The following is a 20,146-nucleotide window of genomic DNA, read 5'->3' as shown; positions in this document are numbered from 1 at the left end:
GAGTGTACAAAACATTAAGAACACCTGGTCTTTCCATGCCAGACTGACCAGGTGAATCCAGGTGAGCGCTATGATCCCTTATTGAAGTCACTTGTTATATCCACTTCAAATCAGTGTAGATGAATGGGAGGAGACAGGTAATGATTTTTAAGCCTTGAGACAATTGAGACATGGATTGTGTATGAGTACCATTCAGAGGGTGAACGGGCAAGATAAAATATTTAAATGCCTTCGAACAGGGTATGGTAGTAGGTGACAGGCGCACCGGTTTATGTCAAGAACTGCAACGCTGCTTGGTTTTTCCAAGCGTGTGTATCAAGAATGGTCCATCCCCCAAAAGAAAATCCAGCCATCTTGACAACTTTGGGAAGCAACTTTGGGAAGCTCTCTCTTTCCTCATATCTTTCTCTTACTGTATCTCTTTCTCTAACTCCAACTAACAACTAATGAGAGTGAATGCTGTGTACCATCCCTGTAGCATTAAAGGCCCAGTGCAGTCAAACATGTGATTTTCCTGTGTTTTATTATACATTTCCAACCTATGAGGTTGGAATAATACTGTGGGGGGGAAAAAAGAAAGAAAAAAAAATGCCCTTTTAGTGTAAGAGTTGTTGAAAAAGGCTGCCTGAAATTTCAGCTTGTTTTGGTTGGGATGGAATTTAGGCCTGCCTGGTGACATCACCAGGCAGTAAATTAGTTAATAAACCACTAAGAAAGATTTCCAAACCTCTCTGCCAATAACAGCTAGTTTTCAGTTTTCCCCTCCCCACTCAGACTTCTCTCAGACAGTCCTAGCAAAATTCTTGCTCGAGAAATTGTCCTTTGCTAAGAAACTATTTTTGGTTCCTTTTGACCATTTTAAATCGTAAACAATAATATTAAGGTACTTAATTGTCACCCTGTAAATTATTTGATAGAGATAAAAAAAAAACTGCTGCATTGGACCGTGAATCACGGAGGAGGTAAGCGCTAACCACAGTGTTGCTAACGCTTGTTGAGAAACACAATAATACAGTAATTACGAGACATTGTGGCAGAGTTACGGAGCGACTGTAGTAATGTTGTCCTACTCACTCCATCTCCATGCTCAGCAGCTCCAGGAGAGCGGTGAAGATGCCCATGTCATACAGCAGGAACACGTTGTGGCGAGACCAGTGGATCACGTCCGCGTCCGTGTCACACTCGTCAAAAACCCCTGGGGAACGCCACACGCAGGCTTCAACAGATGCTCACTCACCACACAACGCTCTCAACGGACTCTGAAGGACTCGAGCATATATACTGTACATGTCCTCTGTTTCATGAGAAAATGTTGGTCAGAGAAATCGCACAGGAAATATTTAAATATCCCCTTAATCTCTTAGACGCATGTCAAAATATGCTACAGCCAAAGCAAATGATCTTGAAGTGTGCAGGGACGGTGATGATGATTACCCTGTGCCAGGTAGAGGATGGCCCGGGCCACCTTCAGCCTCTTGTCCCGGTCAGTGACCTCCAGAGCATCTAGTAGTCTCATCACATAGGACTTCTGCTGCTCCTGACCCAGCTCAATCCACCTCCTCCCCCGCACTGCAGAGAGACAGGGACAGAGTGCAAGAGACCAGGTCAGTCTTGGTGACATTGTGTGACCTTGTGACTCTGAGCTTGTACGTCTGTCGCTCTCTCTATCCATTCACTTACTTCTCCCATTCCCTCACTACCTCATTTCTTCTCTATTCTCACTTTCTCTTTTCTTTGTCTGCTCTCTCCCTCTCCCCCTCCCTCCCTCTCACACCTGAAAAAGATTGCCTGGGATCAGCTCTGGTCATTAAACTCACACTGACCCAGGAGAAGCTAGTGGTCTCAGAGTCAAAGTGACCTGGCTTCAGCTCACATGCATGGTCACAGCAGGCTATTTCAGCCCTGGCCAGGTCAGGCCCTGATCACTGATCACCCACTGTGAACGCTCACTAAAGAGAAAAGAATGCCAGGATCCAACATCAAGGCAAAAACACCTTTGACTTCTAGGCTATGAGCGATTGAGTCCTAAAAGTGAAGAAGAGTGTATAAATAGGAATGTTTCTGACCTTTATTTTTTTACCTCAACTCTTGTGATTATTGTAGGACATCATGATCAATGGAATTGAAATAGCTAGTCAGTTCCCCTCTTTTAGTAGACATATTCTGACATGTAGTGCCTCCAGAAAGTATTCATACTTATTCCACACTTTGTTGTGTTACAGCCTGAATGCAAAATGTATTAAATCATTATTTTTACCCATCTACACACACTGCGCCATAGTGACAAAGTGAAAACATATATTTTTTTACATTTTTGCAAACGTATCGAAAGTGAAATACAGAAATATCACATTTACATAAGTTTACATAACTGTGAGTCTTTCCGGGTAAGTCTAAGAGCTTTGCATGCCTAGATTGTACAATATTTGTACATGATTATTTATTTGTATTTTTCAAGCTCTGTCATTTTGGTTGTTGATCATTGCAAGACAACCAGTCTTGCCATAGACTTTCAAGTTGTTTTAGGTCTAAACTGTAACAAGGCCACTCAGGGACATTCAATGTCGTCTTGGTGACTAACTCCAGTATTTATTGGCCTTATGTTTTAGGTTATTGTCCTGCTGAACGGTGAATTCGTCTCTCAGTGTCCAGTGGAAAGTAGACTGAATCAAGTTTTACTCTAGGATTATTATTCCGTTTCTTTACAACCCCCCCCCCCCCCCCAAAAAAAAAAAAAAACTCTAGTCCTTGACAAGCATATCCATAACATGATGCAGCCACCACCATGCTTGAAAATATGAAGAGTGGTACTCAGTGATGTGTTCATCCATCCTCAGTTCTCTCTTATCACACAGCCTTTAATCTCTAACTGTTTTAAAGTTAACATTGGCTTCATGGTGAAATTCTTGAGTGGTTTCCTTCCTCTCCGGCAACTACAGTGGGGCAAAAAAGTATTTAGTCAGCCACCAATTGTGCAAGTTCTCCCACTTAAAAAGATGAGAGGCCTGTAATTTTCATCATAGGTACACTTCAACTATGACAGACAAAATAAAATAAAAAATTCCAGAAAATCACATTGTAGGATTTTTAATGAATTTATTTTCAAATTATGGTGGAAAATAAGTATTTGGTCAATAACAAAAGTTTCTCAATATTTTGTTATATACCCTTTGTTGGCAATGACAGAGGTCAAACATTTTCTGTAAGTATTCACAAGGTTTTCACACACACAATTGCTGGTATTTTGGCCCATTCCTCCATGCAGATCTCCTCTAGAGCAGTGATGTTTTGGGGTGTTGCTGGGCAACATAGACTTTCAACTCCCTCCAAAGATTTTCTATGGTGTTGAGATCTGGAGACTGGCTAGGCCACTCCAGGACCTTGAAATGCTTCTTACGAAGCCACTCCTTCGTTGCCCGGGCGGTGTGTTTGAGATCATTGTCATGCTGAAAGACCCAGCCACGTTTCATCTTCAATGCTCTTGCTGATGGAAGGAGGTTTTCACTCAAAATCTCACGATACATGGCCCCATTCATTCTTTCCTTTACACGGATCAGTCGTCCTGGTCCCTTTGCAGAAAAACAGCCCCAAAGCATGATGTTGCCACCCCCATGCTTCACAGTAGGTATGGTGTTCTTTGGATGCAACTCAGCATTCTTTGTCCTCCAAACACGACGAGTTGAGTTTTTACCAAAACGTTCTATTTTGGTTTCATCTGACCATATGACATTCTTCCAATATTCTTCTGGATCATCCAAATGCTCTCTAGCCAACTTCAGACGGGCCTGGACATGTACTGGCTTAAGCTGGGGGACACGTCTGGTACTGCAGGATTTGAGTCCCTGGCGGCATAGTGTGTTACTGATGGTAGGCTTTGTTACTTTGGTCCCAGCTCTCTGCAGGTCATTCACTAGGTCCCCCCGTGTGGTTCTGGGATTTTTGCTCACCGTTCTTGTGATCATTTTGACCCCACGGGGTGAGATCTTGCGTGGAGCCCCAGATCGAGGGAGATTATCAGTGGTCTTGTATGTCTTCCATTTCCTAATAATTGCTCCCACAGTTGATTTCTTCAAACCAAGCTGCTTACCTATTGCAGATTCAGTCTTCCCAGCCTGGTGCAGGTCTACAATTTTGTTTCTGGTGTCCTTTGACAGCTCTTTGGTCTTGGCCATAGTAGAGTTTGGAGTGTGACTGTTTGAGGTTGTGGACAGGTGTCTTTTATACTGATAACAAGTTCAAACAGGTGTCATTAATACAGGTAACGAGTGGAGGACAGAGGAGCCTCTTAAATAAGAAGTTACAGGTCTGTGAGAGCCAGAAATCTTGCTTGTTTGTAGGTGACCAAATACTTATTTTCCACCATAATTTGCAAATAAATTCATTAAAAATCCTACAATGTGATTTTCTGGATTTATTTCTTCTCATTTTGTCTGTCATTGTTGAAGTGTACCTATGATGAAAATTAGAGGCCTCTCATCTTTTTAAGTGGGAGAACTTGCACATTTGGTGGCTGACTAAATACTTTTTTGCCCCACTGTAAGTTAGGAAGGAGGCCTGTATTTTTGCAGAGACTGAGTGCATTGATACACCATCCAAAGTGTAATTAATAACATCACCATGCTCAAAGGGATATTCAATGTCTGCTTTAAAAAACTATATATATTTTTTTTACCAATAGGTTACCTTTGCGAGGCATTGGAAAACCTCCCTAGTCTTTGTGGTTGAATCTGTGTTTGAAATTCACTGCTGGGCCTGAAAGATAATTGTATTTGTGAGTAACAGAGATGAGGTAGTCATTCAAAAATCATGTTAACACTATTATTATACATACAACTTGTGACATGTTAAGTTTTACACCTGAACATAATTTAGGCTTGCCCTAATAAAAGGGTTGAATACTTATTGACTCAAGACATTTCAGCTTTTCATTTTTAATTAATTTGAAAAAAAAAAAAAAGTCTAAAAACATAACTCCACTTTGACATGGCGTATTGTGTGTAGGACTGTGGCACAAAATCAACTTTTAATCCATTTGAAATTCAGGCTGTAACACAACAACATTTGGAAAACGTGAGGGGTGTGAATACTTGCTGAAAGCACTTTAACTCTGACAAAACTTCCCCTGTATAAAGTTCATCTCATGTAACTTTTAATGCGCAGCTCTGACAAGTGCTCTGATAATGGTCATCATGATAAAAGTGCGTGGAGAGTAGCGACACAGAGGACATGGGTGCATAACAGATTTAGCAGTGATGGAGAGTGGCAGACGTGTTAAAACATTGATGAGGGGCCCCGTCACCGTTTGACATATTTTAAACCCAGATACAGAGAGACAGCACATCTCCCATCTCTCTCTGCAGCACAGACAGCCAGCGAAGCTTTCCACTGATCCGCCCATTCATTCCTATTGGCTTTAGGGAAACAGAGTAGGGAAGGACAAGACCTAGCCTAGCTCTCTTAAGTCATGTAAATGTGCTGCAGATGCAACAAAGTTGCCCTTTGTGGACAATAAAGCTCTGTGGAACTGAATGTCTGGAGCTACACATTATGTATTATTACTCATTATGAACCTTCCTTACTCCGCTAACTTCCTAAGCGGAGTAAGTTCACAACCACATTTGACAGTACAGCAACAAACTGGGCAGAGTTTCAGCGAATATGAGAGGGGATGAATGAGTATGGAGATTAGATCAGCAAAATGGACACGGTCCAATTCATCCGGTCAATATGATTCACATTAGGAGATGAAACGGAATCGACCGGCTGTATAATAACAATGCTCATGATACGGAACAGTTGGTCACAGCAGTCGGCTACGGCTGTTTAGCTGTGGTTTTGCAGCGCATAGATAAGGCAGCTCGGTTTGTCGTGGCGCTAAGAGAGACAGCGGCTGCAGAGCAGAGTTTGGCAAGATGTGTGTGTTCCTGTGTGTGTGTGTGTGTCACCTACTCCCAAAACCTCTAGCTGAAAGTGTCAGGTTAGAACAAGCAATCAGACACACACACCACTGTGCAGAACAGTTCCTTCTCTCCCTCTGAACCACTCACAGAAAAAGGGAAACGTTACACCTGGGAGCGGTCAATTAATCAGCTCCCTCGACCCTCTATCCCTTTCCCTCTGTCCTTCTCCCTCTTTCAGACTTTCTTTCTGAAGACGATTACTAGGGCGGGAATCCATTCCATTACACTTCTACATACTCTCTCTCTATCTATCCATCTCTCTCTCTGTAAACACTAGAATAACAGGCAAACACAGAGGGTATGCAAACAAACAGTGTGTTCAAGGTGAGTCAGAAAGCCCTTTGGCACACTCACTGCTTTAGAAACAAAAATGAACGCACACGCACAAATTATGACCGCCACTGACAGACAGGAAGGTAACAGTACCATGGCTCCTGAAATCCTCCTCAAAGTAGTCCCTGTTGAGGGCGAACTCGGGCTCCTCCGTGTAACTGTATATCTCTGTGGACAAACAGGAGAGACAGGGGAACCATCAGACAGACAGGATGACATATAGTACTGTACTGAAGGATTCAACAGAGGTCATGAAAGACATCACGGGGTATACTGTAGTGGAAGCCCTGTATGGCTCAGTCGTTAAAGCATGGGACTTACAGTGCCAAGATGGTGGGTTTGATTCCTGGGGCCACACATGTCAAATTTATGGACGCAATGTGACTAGGTCTCTTTGGATAAAAGTATATGCTAAATTGCATATATTATAATTTATGGGCTCCCGAGTGGTGCAGCGGTCTAAGGCACTGCATCTCAGTGTAAGAGGTGTCACTACAGTCCCTGGTTGGAATCCAGGCTGTATCACATACGGCCGTGATTGGGAGTCGCATAGGGCGGCGCACAATTGGCCCAGCATCGTCCAGGTTTGGCCAAGGTAGGCCGTCATTGTAATTAAGAATTTGTTCTTAACCGACTTGCCTAGTTAATTAAAAGGTTAAATCAAAAATTTAAATAAATATAAGTCAACTGTTTCATTAAGTCCCTCTCATAAAAAAAATACATTTTGGCTCCCAGTTATCCTTTCTGTAGAGTGTTTTTATTAGATTCATGACATCACTGACTAATCCTTATTCAGCGAGTATACAGTAGTTAAATGTCAACAGTCACTGCAGCCTGAGGAACAGTCACAAGAGAGCAACTGTAGTGTCTGTGTAAGCTAATGTCTCAGCGGGACTAGCTACCTAACCAAAGCAGCTGCATTCAACAACGGAAAACTATGATCTTGCATTAAATCAAATCACATGTAGCTGCTGACAGTGCAGCACTGTACTACACTACACAGTAGCACATTTTGTTGCAGTGACTAGCTTCTGGTTATGAACAGAACATAAAGACAGAGCATATCCCTTGTGGGTATACTTGAACAGCAGTGATCACCAATTCTCCTGGAAAGCTACAGTGGTTGCCTTGCACGATTTTGCTCCAGCAACTGTTTCAACTAAACAACTGGACTAGATAATTAGTTAAATAAGGTGTTTTGCGGTTGGAACAAAAGCCCGCCCGGTAGCTGCCCAGGGTCTATGGTTGGTGACCGCTGGGTTAGGGTTTAAAGACCTTACCTGAGAGTTCAGTGGTCAGGCTGTCTGTGTCCCCATACTCAAACTCCAGGTTAGGGGACTCCATGGAGCTCTGAAAACAGAAAAACAACACTGAAGTCTAGGCAGAACCGCGAAGGGAAATGAAGGCACACTAACACGCACGGGCACGCACGCACACACACACACACACAAAGCGTACATCCGTGGTTATAATTCCTTTACAACCACAGAAATTACACAGTTCAGGTTCTTCCAATCACTGTTCTTCCTTCTCGGATGGGTAAGCACATTCGTTGAGCTTTCTTTTCCGCCTGGCTATGCAAATACAGGCAACAGCCGGAATGGAAAAACTGAACGAGAGGGACGCAGGAGTCAACATGCCCTAGATTACAGAGTGGGTTAACGTACGTATCCAGTTAAGGGTCTTTGATGCCGCTCTGACATTAGCCTCACCCCATGATTACTGCTTGCCCTCTGGGCATTTTACTACAGGACCCCATAGTACACACACACACACACACACACACACACAGCATGGCGGGGATAAGGACAGAGGACCGAGCCCACCTCTGTTAGCCGTCATGGTTGCTTAAAGCATTATTTTCCCAGGTCGAGACAGACTGATACAGTATGCACGATCTCACCAGTTATCAAAGCAGCGCAGAACAACAACAGTCACATACTGCCAGCCAATACAAAAGGCCGTAGCACTTGGACAGAGACAGACTAGACTTTGAAATAGGTCAAGGACAGCTGTTAGTCAGCCTGGAGTGAGTGTCTCAGCAGCAATTTAGTGAGAGAAAATTACAGCTAATCACGGTCCTTAAATGGCATGTGTCAGTGGCGGAGCCGTTGCTGGAGTGCGAGGACTGTCTGTAGTTGTTTTTCATGCATCCTACCACAGAAGGGCAGCAAATGTCAGGGATAGGCTAACATCTGTAATTCATTGGAATCTGAAGCACCCAAAAGCCTCAGAAAATGTCTGTCAGATTAGGTTGAGATTCAATAGGAGGGATTGAAAATGTAAGAATCGTTTGGCCTAATGACTTGTTCATTAAAAATACATTGGGCCCAGATCCAACTCCAGATGGAGACTTGTGTATTATGAGGTGGTTTTCAGTTCCAAACACCATCAGTGCTAAGGCGTACTAGAGCGACAAACTCAGCAAAAAAATGAAACGTCCTCTCACTGTCAAGTGCGTTTATTTTCAGCAAACTTAACATGCGTAAATATTTGTATGAACATAACAAGACTCAACAACTGAGACATAAACTGAACAAGTTCCACAGACATGTGACTAACAGAAATGGAATAATGTGTCCCTGAACAAAGGGGGGGTCAAAATCAAAAGTAACAGTCAGTATCTGGTGTGGCCACCAGCTGCATTAAGTACTGCAGTGCATCTCCTCCTCATGGACTGTACCAGATTTGCCAGTTCTGTGAGATGTTACCCCACTCTTCCACCAAGGCACCTGCAAGTTCCCGGACATTTCTGGGGGGAATGGTCCTAGCCCTCACCCTCCGATCCAACAGGTCCCAAACGTGCTCAATGGGATTGATATCCAGGATCTTTGCTGGCCATGGCAGAACACTGACATTCCGGTCTTGCAGGAAATCACACACAGAACAACAGTATGGCTGGTGGAATTGTCATGCTGGAGGGTCATGTCAGGATGAGCCTGCAGGAAGGTTACCACATGAGGGAGGAGGATGTCTTCCATGTAATGCACAGCGTTGAGATTGCCTGCAATGGCTACAAGCTTAGTCCGATGATGCTGTGACACACCGCCCAAGACCATGACGGACCCTCCACCTCCAAATTGATCCCGCTCCAGAGTTCAGGCCTCGGTGTAACGCTCATTCCATCGACGATAAACGCGAATCTGACCATCACCCCATGTGAGACAAAACTGCGACTCGTCAGTTAAGAGCACTTTTTGCCAGTCCTGTCTGGTTCAGCGATGGTGGGTTTGTGCCCATAGGCGACGTTGTTGCTGGTGACGTCTGGTGAGGACCTGCCTTACAACAGGCCTACAAGCCCTCAGTCCAGCCTCTCTCAGCCTATTGCGGACAGTCTGAGCACTGATGGAGGGATTGTGCGTTCCTGATGTAACTCGGGCAGTTATAGCCTTACTGTACCTGTCCTGCAGGTGTGATGTTCGGATGTACCAATCCTGTGCAGGTATTGTTACACGAGGTCTGCCACTGCGAGGATGATTAACTGTCCGTCCTGCCTCCCTGTAGCGCTGTCTTAGGCGCCTCATTGCCATTCATTGCCCTGGCCACATCTGCAGTCCTCATGCCTCCTTGCAGGCACATTCACGCAGATGAACAAGGACCCTGGACACCTTTCTTTTGGTGTTTTTCAGAGTCAGTAGCAAGACCTCTTTAGTGTCCTAAGTTTTCATAACTGTGAACTTAATTGTCTACAGTCTGTAAGCTGTTAGTGTCTTAACCATTCTACAGGTGCACGTTCATTAATTGTTTATGGTTCATTGAACACGCATGGGAAACAGTGTTAAAACCCTTTACAATGAAGGTCTGAAGTTATTTGGATTTTTACTAATTATCGTTGAAAGACAGGGTCCTGAAAAAGGTATGTTTCTTTTTTTGCTGAGTTTACATGTGATATGAGTAATATAAGATATGTAAACATTATTAAAGTGGCATTATTCAAAGTGGCATTGTTTAAAGTGACTAGTGATCCATTTATTAGTGTCCAGTGATTGGGTAACAATGTCAGCAGCTGCCTCTCGGAGTTAATGATTTCTGTTTAGCAGTCTGATGGCCTTGAGAGAGAAGCTGTTTTTCAATCTCTCGGTCTCAGCTTTGATGCACCTGTACTGACCTCCCCTTCTGGATGATAGTGGGGTGAACAGGCAGGGGCTTGGGTGGTTGTTGTCCTTGATGAGCTTTTTGGCCTTCCTGTGACATCGGGTGTTGTAGGTGTCATGGAAGGCAGGTAGTTTGCCCCCGCAGGTGCGTTGTGCAGACCGCACCACCCTCTGGAGAGCCTTGTGTTTGAGAGCGGTGCAGTTGCCGTACCAGGCTGTTGTACAGCCCGACAGGATGCTCTCGATTGTGCATCTGTAAAAGTTTGTCCGACAGGATGCTCTCGATTGTGCATCTGTAAAAGTTTGTCAGGGTTTTGGGTGACAAACCAAATTTTCAGTCTCCTGAGTTTGAAGAGGCGGTGTTGCGCCTTCTTCACCACACTGTCTGTGTGGGTGGACCATTTCAGTTTGTCTGTGATGTGTACGCAGAGGAACTTAAAACTTTCCAACTTCTCCACTGCTGTCCCTTCAATGTGGATAGGGGGGTGCTCCCTCTACTGTTTCCTGAAGTCCACAATCATCTCCTTTTGTTTACGTTGAGTGAGAGGTTGTTTTCCTGACACCACACTCGAGTGCCCTCACCTCCTACCTGTAGGTTGTCTCGTCATCGTTGGTGTTCAGGCCCTTTACTGTTGTGTCGTCTGCAAACTTGATTATTGAGTTGGATGCCTGCATGGCCACGCAGTCGTGGGTAACAAGGAGTACAGGAGAGGGCTGAACACACACCATTGTGGGGCCCCAGTGTTGTGAAGTGGAGATGTTGTTTCCTACCTTCACCACCTGGTGGCAGCCCATCAGAAAGTCCAGGACCCAGTTGCACAGGGCGTGGTTGAGACCAGAGCCTCCTTCTTGATGATGAGCTTGGAGGGTACTATGGTGTTGAATGCTGAGCTGTAGTCAATAAACAGCATTCTTACATAGGTATTATTTTTGTCCAGATGGGATAGGGCAGTGTGCAGTGTGATTGCGTCATCTGTGGACCTGTTTGGGCGGTATGCAAACTGAAGTGGGTCTAGGGTGGCCGGTAAGGTGGTGATATGATCCTTGACTAGTCTCTCAAAGCACTTCATGATGACAGAAGTGAGTGCTACGGGGTGTTAGTCATTTAGTTCAGTTATCTTTGCCTTCTTGGGTACAGGAACAATGGTAGCCATCTTGAAGCATTCGGGGAAGCAGACTGGGATAGGGAGAGATTGAATATGTCTGTAAACACACCAGCCAGCTGGTCTGCGCATGCTCTGAGGACGCGGCTAGGGGTGCCGTCTGGGCCAGCAGCCTTGCGAGGGTTAACAAGTTTAAATGTTTTACTCATGTCAGCCACTGAGAAGGAGAGGGGTGGGGATCACAGTCTTTGTTAGCGAGTCGCAACGGTGGCACTGCATTATCCTCAAATCGGGCAAATAAGGTGTTTAGCCTGTCTTGAAGCAAGACATCGGTGTCCGTGACATGGCCGTTTTTGTTTTTCTAGTCCGTGATTTCCTGTAGACCGTGCCACATACGTCTCGTGTCTGAGCCGTTGAATTGCGACTCCACCTTGTCCCTGTACCGGCATTTTGCTTGTTTTAGTGCCTTGCGGAGGGAATAACTACACTGTTTATATTCAGCCATATTTCCAGACCTCTTTCCATAGTTAAATGCTGTGAATCGCGCTTTCAGTATTGCGCGAATGCTGCCATCCATCCACGGTTTCTGGTTAGGGTAGGAAAATGAAAATGAACCACAACACACCTCCAGGCTGTGTAAGGGTTATTTGACCAAGAAGGAGAGTGATGGAGTGCTGCATCAGATGACCTGGCCTCCAATCACCCAACCTCAACCCATTTAAGATCGTTTGGGATGAGTTGGACCGCAGAGTGAAGGAAAAGCAGCCAACAAGTGCTCAGCATGTGGGAACTCCTTCAAGACTGTTGGAAAATCATTCCTCATGAAGCTGGTTGAAAGAATGCCAAGAGTGTGCAAACCTGTCAAGAAGGGTGGCTACTTTGAAGAATCTAAAATCTATTTTGATTTCTTTAAACCTGTTTTGGTTACTGCATAATTCCATATATGTTATTTCACATATTTTATATCCTGCCTGTTTGGCACTCTCCGGGGGTATCGTCGGCCACAGTGTCTCCCCACCCCTCCTGTCTCAGCCTCCAGTATTTATGCTGCAATAGTTTATGTCTCTCGGAGGACCTGGGCCCTAGGACCATGCCTCAGGACTACCTGGCCTGATGACTCCTTGCTGTCACCAGTCCGCCAGGTCATGCTGCTGCTCCAGTTTCAACTGTTCTGCCTGCGGCTATGGAACCCTGACCTGTTCAATGGACATGCTACCTGTCCCAGACCTGCTGTTTTCAACTCTCTAGAGACAGCAGGAGTGGTAGAGAGACTCTGAATGATCGGCTATGAAAAGCAAACTGACATTTACCCCTGAGGTGGTGACCTGTTGCACCGTCTACAACCACTGTGATTTTTTTTGACCCTGCTGGTCATCTATGAACATTTGGACATCTTGGCCATGTTCTATTATAATCTCCACCCGGCACAGCCAGAAGAGGACTGGCCACCCCTCATAGATTGGTTCCTCTCTAGGTTTCTTCCTAGGTTCTGGCCTTTCTAGGGAGTTCTTCCTAGCCACCGTGCTTCTACACCTGCATTGCTTGCTGTTTGTGGTTTTAGGCTGGGTTTCTGTACAGCACTTTGTGACATCAGCTGATGTAGGAAGGGCTTTATAAATACATTTGATAGATTTCTATGTCTTCACTATTATTCTACAATGTAGAAAATAGTGAGAATAAAGAAAAACCCTTGAATGAGTAGGTGTATTCAAACTTTTGACTGGTACTGTACAGATTACCTTAATTACCTCAACTAACCTGTGCCCCCGCTCAGTGACTCTGTACCGGTACCCCTTGTATATAGCCTCGCTACTGTTATTTTATTGTTGCTCGTTATTTTTCTATTTTCTTATTTTTTATTTATGTATTTTTTTTAACTTCAGTTCATTTTAGTAAATACTTTCTTAAAACTGCGTTGTTGGTTAAGGGCTTGTAAGTAAGTATTTCACTGTAAGGTCTACCTACACCTGTTGTATTCGGCGCATGTGACAAATAACATTGGATTTGATTTGATTAGAAACCACATCTTAAATTTCAGCTCACGATTGCTTGATTGGGATAATAATTAAACACAGGCATGTCTGATTGACTTAGTACCCCTGCAGATGAGATGAGAGGATGCCAGAAGGTTGTGTCTGTTGCACGGGAAACTAAGGTTGGTGTTGTTATTGCTCTGAATAGAGCTCTTTCATGTTTGTTTGAAGGAGAGTGGGGAATTTGGTGTCTCTCACTCAGCTACCCGTGGGCATCAACAAATCGCTCTCTCCCCCACCCCCTCCAGCTTGCTATGAACACTAACCTTCCTTCCACACTGGCACAGTGAACCCTGCGCTCCACCGTCAGTGTGTGCAAACACTGGGCATCCCATCAAAATCCCCACCAGCCCCCATCCCCCCTCTTCTCATATAAGCATATGTTAAAAATAACCTATGACCGAAGCCAGCCGGCCAAGCCAATGGGCCAATGCAACAATCAACTCTAACACAGATCACATGAGGAATAGCCTGGACAAAGCAATAGAATTAAGTGGGATGATCATCTCATATGGACTATGATGACTTAGGCGTGCATTGTGTGGCTTGAGCACTGAATGTAGTCTTAGCTACACCGAGTTCTGTTTACAGATGCATTAGCCTGCTTTAAAAGAAGCCATTGGTAAAGAAATTAGCCAACTGGATCCTTCTTTAGATTTCACCAGTGTGGAGATGAGGTTTCATGCGTTTATTTCATGCCCATCAACCATTATTGAAACCCCCCACCTCTGTCCTGGAAAGCTTGAGGCTGGAGGGGAAATATGCTCTAATTCCTTTTTTGTATCATTTTTTCCCCCACCATATAATATACCCAACAAACACGATCCAGGATATGATTGGTGTGATTTCACTGGATAGATGTAGGCTACCCACCACCACAGTTTGCCCACTAGCAGGGCTAGGCAACCTAGTCTGGATCTGGGTTACACTGCCAAGACATGAATCCAAAATGCAATTGATTTGTTTTCATTTTTAATGGCTGAATGAATTAGTTATTAGAACAACTGTATGCTGTATCCTAGAGGTATGGAGCATAATGTCAAGCATGTTTACTTGAAAGCAAGCATATAATTAGAGAAACATTTTGAAAACCTAATAGTGTGTTTAAAAAAAAACCCAGTTAGTAATTACATCTTAATATGTAATAATTGAGAAACTAGCTAATAGCCTATGCCTTATTATATCAATTTCAAATCCACTCTTCTGCACTGACAAATAAATGCAATTTAAAAATATAATTGATTCACAAACTGGAATATCTACATATAGGCTGCTGCCCGAGCATATGGGACAAATAAGTACACACCGAATGATTTCTTCTTCTTCTTCCTATATCCCCAACATCACTTCTGTGTACATAAACCTACTGTATATTTGCCAATCTGACACTGGTCTACGATGTCATGCACAAATACACAGGCAGCAGCTGCAAGAGAAGATTCGACCACAAAACGTCCTGGACATTGACAGTCACATTAGCTACCTGTATTTGCCACGTTCAGAATTAACCATAAACTTACGGTATTTATAGCATCCCCTTGCTCGGTCACCAAAATAACAACCTGGGCTGCATGCTTTCAAAATAAGCTCTGTGGCAAAAGGGCATTTAAAGCTCCCCAGCAACAACAAACCACACGGACATGGACCTCTCTACACTGGCTCAACGAGTAGCTAGCTACAAACTGGCTTTACCTCCCAATCCTTCAGCAGATTCACTCACACATATCTCCCATTAGGCAGAGGCCTTTTGTTTGTTGCAGTTATATGTTAATATAATTAATGATAGGTACCTCCATTTCGTCTGCCTGCATCTTTCTGTGTTGGTTCGTTCACTTTTTCTGCAGCTTGTGCATTCCGGTAAGGTTCGAGCCTGACAAACTGTAACAGATTTCAGTATTCCAAGTTCAGGAAACCCGTCCCCCGTTAGTGTGATTGGTTGACTGGACGCCAGAGAGGGCGGGGTTAACTTCTACTGTAAATGGTGACAGGCGGGTTGGTCTTACCCGCGAGTGAATCAGTCGAGTAGAAGATCTTCGAATGCGGTCAATTAATTGGTGCTGATGCTGTGTTCCATAATGGCACCTACATTAGAAACATTGTTCGTTTCGGTGGATTTCAATGAAACATTTGCTATTATAGCTTAGTATTGATAGGCTATTCAATTGTATCTATGTGCTTGAATGTAACCATAACGTCTTCACACAGCTGTTAAATCCATCTTGTTCTGTCAGAATGACTGGATTGTGTATAGATTATCTGTCATATCCTGATATCCTCCACACCTTTGTCAGAGTGGGCATTTCAATCAATCCAAGACCCGAGACAAGACACAAAACCTATGAGTCAATACAATTATTTTATATCAGCCTAGTAACAAACCTGATTAAATGAATCAAGAGCTTGATGACCATTTGACGAATCGGGTATGTTATTGCTGGGCCAGAACAAAAGCCTGCTTCCAGGATCATGATTGAAGAACACTGCTCCAGAGGGAATTTAATATTCCCCCCAAACATCCATCCCTTGAGGCAGGCTGCCACATTGAGTGGTGGTAATGTAGGGGTCGGAGAGGGGTGACGACAGACTAGACCTAGACCACTCCACGGTCATTCTCATCCCACCACCGCTACAGTGACCTGAGTGAATTATTGATTAGTGACTGTAGCAGGGGGCTGCTTGATGTAGATTGCCCTCCCCCTCTGTAACAACACCCCTGACTGAGAAAAGCACTTAACGTGATCTGATTGGAGTGTACAGTTTGAGAGCGCAAAGGTCATATCTGTTTCACGTGCGTGAACTTGACACATGGTGGCTGGTTGGGTGCGAGGGTGTTTATACTGTATGCAGGGATTTATTGATGAAGAACACTGGTCAAAACAAACATGATTATGTGAAATGCACCTGTGTTAATGTCATTCTTTTGAGGCCACCTTCACTGGGTTACTATTTCCTCTTTCTTATTAGCACCTTTTTTAAACTCTGCATGGTTGGGAAAGAGCTCATACGTAAACATTTCACTAAAGTCTACACCTTTTGCATTCTGCTCATGTGACAAACACATTTCATTTCCTGATATGGTTAATATTGGTGGCCGTTAGGGACCAAAACAACAGTTTAATTATAAATCTTGCGTTTTTACCTTTGTGTGTCAAACCTTTCACATTAACGGAGTGAAGTCAGTGTGTGTGTTGCATGAGCGGGATAATAGGCAGTCAACATCTGATTGTGTGTGTGTGTGCTTCAGGGTGCAGAGTGGGTTCGCTCTGATTAGGTCACTCACTACGACTGTGACTGAGTGGTGAAAACAGCTGCTTCCAAGTGCTCTCGACACCCCCAGTGTCACCCCCTGTCACTATGTCATCTGGCAACACAGTCATCCATTTCATCTGAGCGCATACCCCAATTATAACCCCGTGACGGAGTAAGTATCTAAACTTGTGAGTTCTGAGAACATAATTGAAATAGACACAGAATCTATCGTGTTGAGTCACCTGAATAACCCGTGTTAATGTTAGAAGCACGTGTTCTTCACAACCGCAGTAATAAGCCTTATAGGACACATGGCTTGTAAATAAGATTGTGGGAACATAACCTAAAGCCATCCTGTAAAACTTGGCCAAACACTGGTACCAGCGCCTTGTAATCAAATCATCCAAGCTATAGTGAAACGCCCTAGTTCACAATGATACTACTTTGTTTCTAGCACTTGGCATAACATCCTCTCTTCCTCTCTCAAGTGATGTCTATCTTTCTTTGAGCTCCCAGCAGCAGCAGGCAGTCATCCTCTCATCTCTCAGATCAGCCGGAGTCTAGAGATGCCTCAAGGCCATGGGAAAATCAGCTTACTCAGGCAGCCCCAATACTGATCGTTTGCCCAATAATTGGTATCAGGTTTGATCGGTTAAACGCGTTTAGTGACAAAGTCTCAGAATTGGGCTGCCTGTGTAAATGCAACCATGTCTGGTTAATAGGCATCGGCAGCAATCTTTCTATCCACATGTAGGTATGTTCAAGAAAACACATGAAAATGAATAAAAACACAGCACATCGTATATTAGACGACAAAGGTTGATACAATGACGTTTTCATTCTTTAAGATTAGATTTATTATTGCTCATCTATCATTATCACTTGCAATATTTAAACATTGTTTAAACAACTTAAAAATTTGAGAAAAAAAAATGTTCCATTTGTACTGACTGTGGATTTACAACAATAAATACAAGAGTTGATATGCTGGAATTCCTATACTTTTGAGTTAACCATACAAGATGCTGGCGTTAACCCTGCCCACGTGACGCAGCTATTGGACCGACTAATGCTCTTTCACCCCCGGGAAAACGCACAGGCTATGATCCTGAGACAACTGTATCGAAGCAACCATGTCCTACTACACACGACCCTAACACACACACACACAATAAACCACTCTAACAGATGAGATAATCAGCACAAGGATAATGTTCTAAAAAGTCAGACAAACAGAAATATGGGCATTATGGATGGTCACACAGACAGGGCCTCCGACTCGGAAGATGGTTATTATGGAGGCTGGGGGGCATAAATGCACAAACGGTAGCTCACGAGTATGACATGAACACAGTGGCATTTTAGAATGTATAGTATGGGCATAATTAACATGGGAGCAATATGGGTGTATGTTCAAGGATTTAAGTCCATTCTATACGATGTCAAAAAATACATTTAAAAAATGAGAAGAAAAGCTGGTTCGTCCCAGCTGGCTTGTAGTAACGGGCTTTTGGTTCAGGAGAAAACCCTAACAGCTGGGATTCTAACAAAGTTGAATCTAAAAACGCAGAGGAAATTAAGCCGGACTAATAATCGTACCAGAGGAGTTTGGCCCTCAACAGAAAAACTCAAACTAACGAAGACACCAAATCTTGGACATTTATAAAAGGTGACTATGACCTTTTATCATAAATGCATAATTACATTGGAACAATGAGGTAAACTGATGTCTGAAGTGGTGAAACATTTTGGAACGTGTGAAATGTAAGGTCCCCAACTAATTAGAAGCATATGTAATGATCCAGGCATAAAGCTATAGCCTTACTGCAGTTAAAATCACAACTAAACCTGTACAGGTTTTGCGTACAGCAGCTTACTATTGAGGACCTGGCCAAAGAAACTACTACCAGCCTTGCTGTACATTTGGTATCTCACTGAAATAGTCTCTGTCACAGTTTTCAAAAAAAATAAATCATACCGAACATTTATCATAACATTTAATTGCTTATCTTTATAGCGAGACAGATGTTTAATTTCAAAGGTAAGATATTAGATGGGTGGAGGAAAGATAGAAAAATCGACATTTCTACATAAATATCTAAATATATCCCCTTGTAATGATCTCCCATACCTGTCATGCCTCTAATTAAGCAATAAGGTACGAGGGGGTTTGTGGTATATGGCCAATATACCCTGTGCTAAGGGCTGTTCTTATGTACGACGCAACGCAGAGTGTCTGGACACAGCCCTTAGCCGTGGTATATTTCCAATATACCACAAACCCCCGAGGTGCCTTATTGCTATTATAAACTGGTTACCAACATAATTAGAGCAGTAAAAATAAATGTTTTGTCATGGTGGTATACGGTCTGATATACCACGGCTTTCAGCATTCAGGGCTCGAACTACCCAGTTTATAATACAGTATAATGCTTTGAAAGGAGAATCTAGCTCCGGACATTGTGGATGGATGTCATAAACTCTGGTCGGCAAAATACTTCTCATATAACTTCAACACTGGCATCATGTGAGCAGTTTGGGAACTGAACAACATAGTTCATTATTGAGAGGCTGTGGTACAGGGAGCTGAGATGGATTCACTGTGATTGAGTGATAGGTGCGGGAGAGAGGTCCCAACCAATCACAGGGAAAGACCCCGCCCCCACACCTGTCACTGTCCAGTTTGATTGGGGGAAATAGGAGAACCAACACTTTAAAACGTACTTAAAAACAAGGACAGAGAATAAATCTGAATCAAATGAGCAAATACAGGATATGATTGGACCCAATTACCTCCCCCCTCCCACCTCTTCATCTAATCCCTTTCAATGTATCTTTGAAAACAAAACAAAAATCAAGAGTAGGAAAAGACGGACAACAGGACATGAACCACACGTCCATCACTAAATCTTCAGAGGTCATCTTTCATTCACACAGAGATTTGTTTGTACATTTGTTTTTCTTCATTAATAGTTTTTCCCATCTTTAGTTTTTAAACGAACAATAAAAAGATCTCGCAACGGAGTTTACGTACGACTGACAGACAGACAAGTAGCTAAGAGAAGACGAAATCTCCAGGAGACGCTTGCTAAGGAGCGCAAAATGGCAGGAGCAGCTCAAAAAAAAGGTTAGAGTTACATTATTCTAGCGGAAATAAATAAAACACTGCCAAAGCGCAGGTAAGCCACGCCCTCCACTCTGAGCAATTAGCACACAGCTCCTCCCCTCTAGTAAAAAGCAAGTGTGTGACTATTCCGTCCTCCTCTCTCCTTTCTTCTGGGTTCTGTACGATTTTTGGAGCCTCGGTATTTTCTTCATTTCAGAGTTGGTTTAATACCTTGGGGGGGAGGGGAAAAAAAACAAAATGTCAAATC

General features: G+C 43.5%; 2 protein-coding genes across 8 annotated transcripts in view; both read right to left on the bottom strand.

The window, feature by feature from the left end:
* Positions 1-15,417, bottom strand: part of LOC139378720 (striatin-interacting protein 1 homolog) — a 39,535-nt gene extending 24,118 nt beyond the window's left edge. For 2 of the 6 annotated variants that reach the window (XM_071121156.1, XM_071121158.1), the window contains exons 1-5: positions 15,314-15,417; positions 7,574-7,643; positions 6,387-6,461; positions 1,435-1,569; positions 1,075-1,195 (exon numbers count right to left, since the gene is read on the bottom strand). In XM_071121156.1, the coding sequence (XP_070977257.1) occupies positions 1,075-1,195; positions 1,435-1,569; positions 6,387-6,461; positions 7,574-7,643; positions 15,314-15,334 (422 nt within the window). In that variant the 5' untranslated portion in view covers positions 15,335-15,417. Of the gene's footprint in view, positions 1-1,074; positions 1,196-1,434; positions 1,570-6,386; positions 6,462-7,573; positions 7,644-7,789; positions 8,029-8,119; positions 8,159-15,043; positions 15,181-15,313 lie in introns of those variants that run through there. The other 4 variants (XM_071121157.1, XM_071121161.1, XM_071121160.1 and 1 more) reach the window with 4 other exon arrangements.
* A 2,188-nt stretch (positions 15,418-17,605) lies between these two features.
* Positions 17,606-20,146, bottom strand: part of LOC139378719 (putative adenosylhomocysteinase 3) — a 43,188-nt gene continuing 40,647 nt past the window's right edge. For both annotated transcript variants that reach the window (XM_071121155.1, XM_071121152.1), the window contains exon 17: positions 17,606-20,109. In XM_071121155.1, coding sequence (XP_070977256.1) covers positions 20,103-20,109 — 7 coding nt within the window. In that variant the 3' untranslated portion in view covers positions 17,606-20,102. The remainder of the gene's footprint in view (positions 20,110-20,146) is intronic.

Source organism: Oncorhynchus clarkii, chromosome 21 (assembly GCF_045791955.1).
Source record: "Oncorhynchus clarkii lewisi isolate Uvic-CL-2024 chromosome 21, UVic_Ocla_1.0, whole genome shotgun sequence".
In the NCBI taxonomy this organism is placed as follows: Eukaryota; Metazoa; Chordata; class Actinopteri; order Salmoniformes; family Salmonidae; genus Oncorhynchus; species Oncorhynchus clarkii.
The sequence above is the reverse complement of the archived record's forward strand: the minus strand, read 5'-3'. Positions and strand labels throughout refer to the sequence as shown.